This window comes from Zingiber officinale, chromosome 2A, assembly GCF_018446385.1.
Source record: "Zingiber officinale cultivar Zhangliang chromosome 2A, Zo_v1.1, whole genome shotgun sequence".
NCBI classification, from domain to species: domain Eukaryota; kingdom Viridiplantae; phylum Streptophyta; class Magnoliopsida; order Zingiberales; family Zingiberaceae; genus Zingiber; species Zingiber officinale.
Genome location: NC_055988.1, coordinates 131,517,654 through 131,520,854, shown reverse-complemented (window position 1 = coordinate 131,520,854; position 3,201 = coordinate 131,517,654). Strand labels below are relative to the sequence as shown.

Here is a 3,201-nt window from a genome sequence, read left to right as displayed (position 1 = left end):
ACTCAAAACGAGATCCTGAACATTGTGCAAACGTTATGCCTGAGATCATGCACAAAAAAAACAGGAACGTGACGGTTTAAAACAATTCATTAACATGATGGTCTTGTCCCCTCCCCCACGGCAGATGTGAAGTAGGAGCAAAGCGACAATCCCACTGATCGATACTTTAAGCACAATGCAGCTACAGCAACGCAGTATAAATCTCGTACGTCGTCCAGATCAGGAAGAATCGATAGGTTCTAAATCCAAACAGAAATAATGATGCGCTTCCTTCTCTGCGCATCCTGTTTGATCCTGGTCGGCTGCTCGTCGGCCTTGCCGCTGTCAACGAGCTCCCGGTGGATCGTCGACGACGCCGGCCGGAGAGTGAAGCTGTCTTGCATCAACTGGGTCTCCCACCTGGAGCCCGCAGTGGCGGAGGGCATGGGGAAGCAGCCACTCGATGTCATTTCTAAGAGGGTGGCCGCCTCGGGCTTCAACTGCGTCAGGCTCACTTGGCCGCTCTTCTTGGTCACCAACGACACCTTGGGCAAGCTCACCGTCCGTCAGTCACTCCAGGCGCTTGGCCTCGCCGAGTCCGTCGCCGCCGTCCAAGTGAACAACCCGGATCTTGTGGATCTCTCCCTCATCCAGGCATTCCAGGTCAGACTTCTCTGTGTACGTACGTGACTTGACAAGGAGCTAGGAAATGGCCATTAACGACCTTCCATCTGCAATATCAGGCAGTGGTGTCCAACCTCGGCGATAACAATATCATGGTGATTCTGGACAATCACATAAGCAAACCTGGGTGGTGTTGCAGCAACTTCGATGGCAATGGCTTCTTCGGTGACAAATACTTCAACCCTGATGTGTGGATCAGTGGGCTGACGAAAATGGCTACTCTGTTCAAGAACTCAACCAACGTGGTCGGCATGAGCCTCAGAAATGAGCTGAGAGGGCCAAGACAGAACGTTGCCGACTGGTACAGGTAACTGCAAAAGTTAAAAGGGCAATTTTTTTCTTCTCTTCTTTATTTCAATTGTCACAAACCTTACGTGCATCAGGTACATGCAAAATGGTGCCGAGGCAGTGCACTCGGCGAACCCAGATGTTCTTGTCATACTTTCAGGTCTGAGCTTTGACAACGACTTGAGCCATTTAGCAAAGAAGCAAGTCGAGTTGAGCTTCAAGGGAAAGCTGATCTTCGAGGTGCACTGGTACGCCTTCTCGGACGGCCAGGCTTGGGCTAATGGCAACCCGAACCGAGTGTGTGGATCAGTGGCGGCGAGTGTGATGCGAAGAGCCGGCTTCTTGCTCGAGCAAGGGTGGCCATTGTTCCTGAGTGAGTTTGGTCTGGACCAAAGAGGCACGAATACAAACGACAACCGATACCTCGGCTGCATGATGAGCGTTGCAGCTGAGCTCGACTTGGACTGGGCGTTTTGGACCTTACAAGGAAGCTACTACATCAGGCAGGGTGTCCTTGGCCTAGATGAGACTTATGGGATGCTGGCCTGGGACTGGTGCAGGACCAGGAACACACACATGTTGGAAAGAATCCAAGCGATTCAGTCTCCCTTCCGAGGTATGCATGTATGAATGAATCTACATATACACCAAATGCATGATCTTTACCTTAAAAAAACTGGCTGGTGCAGGGCCAGGTCTCTCAGACGTTTCTCCATATACCATACTCTTCCATCCGGCAACAGGGCTCTGTGTTCTGAGAAAATCCACTTTGTTTCAGCCACTTGAGTTAGGGCCATGCACAGAGTCAGAAGCTTGGAGCTACACGGAGCAGCAGACCCTGGCCTTGAAGAATAAACTCCTATGTCTCAAGGCTGATGACATTGGGAAGCCAGCCACACTCGGAATCATATGCAGCGACTCGCAGTCGAAATGGGAGTTCGTATCAGACTCGAAGATGCACATTTCATCCAAGAAGGTGAGTGAGAATACGAGCCTGTGCTTGGATGTCGAGCCTGAGAGCAACAGGATTGTCACGAACCCTTGCAAATGCTTGAGCCAAGAGGACAAGTGCGACCCTGAGAGCCAGTGGTTCAAGATGATCGAAAGCACGAGGAAGAGCGCAAGCAAGAGCTCACTGCAGCAATTGCCTTCTCCACTTGGCGTGTGGGGACTCTTTGAACATCTATTTTTTTGATGTTTTTGAATTACTCTAATTCTAATGAAATTGTTGTTAATTAGTTGACCTTTATTGCAGAAATACATCTTAAATTAACTGGATCCATCATCTTTATTCGACTCGACTCAACTGGTAACTTCACAATTAATGTGTCTTTAGACAATCGGGTCTTTAGTTGATTCAATCAACTAACAGTCGAGTCACTTGGATAACCTTGTGACATTTTCACCATTAACACAATTTCGGTCGATTCCAAACGCTCTCAGTCTACTCAAATCCTTTATCCACAGATCTTATATTGTGAAGATAAAGCCTTACTACCGTTATGGTTGATTGAAACAACTTTTGTTCCATGGAATTTTCATCCGATCGACTCAAGTTAGAATAGAGTAATTTTGTCGTGAGCAGCATGCCAAATGTCAACCGCATATTTGATTCAATTATTCACTTGACTAAGAAACACTATAATAGATAGAATATGCCCCTTAGCTTTATTGCGATGGAAAAATGCTCGTAGACAATAAGAGCTTAAATTTTACTTAGCACATGATCCTATTAGAATCTGAGTTAGACAAAAGTTGATAGAGATGGCGTTAACGTTGATGGAGAGGTAATTTTGACGCACCCTGTGTATGTGCATCGGAAAGATAAACCCTCATATGGAACCTCCAAAAGTTGTAGTAGAAAAACTAGTGGTACTCAGATTCTACACACACTCAGACAAACACATAGAGCGTTAGAGACAAGAAACTAAGGAAAAAGTCCTCGGCGCAGACCCTCCGACACTTAAGTCAGGTCCTTTTTTCCTGGAAGAACAGTATACGATGGGGAAAAAAACTGTTGAAAACGAGTGTGTATGTGTGCGTACCTGGCCAAGAAAGACGACCTCTCTTTTTATATGACCCTGCATACCTTTAGTAGTGTCTGAAACCACTTAATTAAGGGGATTTATTGAATTAAATTAGAATTTAAATTTATTTAATTTAGGAGATTTATTGGATTATTTGTAATTTAATTAGATTTTAAAGTTATTTAATTAAGGATATTTATTTGATTAATTATAATTTAATTAG

General features: G+C 45.5%; 1 protein-coding gene across 1 annotated transcript; it reads left to right on the top strand.

Annotated features, from left to right (window-relative positions):
• Positions 1–224: 224 nt before the first annotated feature.
• LOC122040029 (glycosyl hydrolase 5 family protein-like) lies at positions 225–2,190 on the top strand. The gene is made up of 4 exons (XM_042599411.1): positions 225–642; positions 723–970; positions 1,047–1,567; positions 1,641–2,190. The coding sequence occupies exons 1-4, from the start codon at positions 259–261 to the stop codon at positions 2,144–2,146; spliced, it is 1,659 nt and encodes a 552-aa protein (XP_042455345.1). The 5' UTR covers positions 225–258; the 3' UTR covers positions 2,147–2,190.
• Positions 2,191–3,201: the final 1,011 nt, after the last annotated feature.

Coding starts and splice junctions, on each gene's coding strand:
- LOC122040029 (XM_042599411.1), top strand. CDS start 259: ATGATGCGCTTCCTTCTCTGCGCATCCTGTTTGATCCTGGTCGGCTGC. Junction 971..1,046: donor AACGTTGCCGACTGGTACAG/GTAACTGCAAAA, acceptor TACGTGCATCAG/GTACATGCAAAATGGTGCCG. Junction 1,568..1,640: donor GATTCAGTCTCCCTTCCGAG/GTATGCATGTAT, acceptor TGGCTGGTGCAG/GGCCAGGTCTCTCAGACGTT.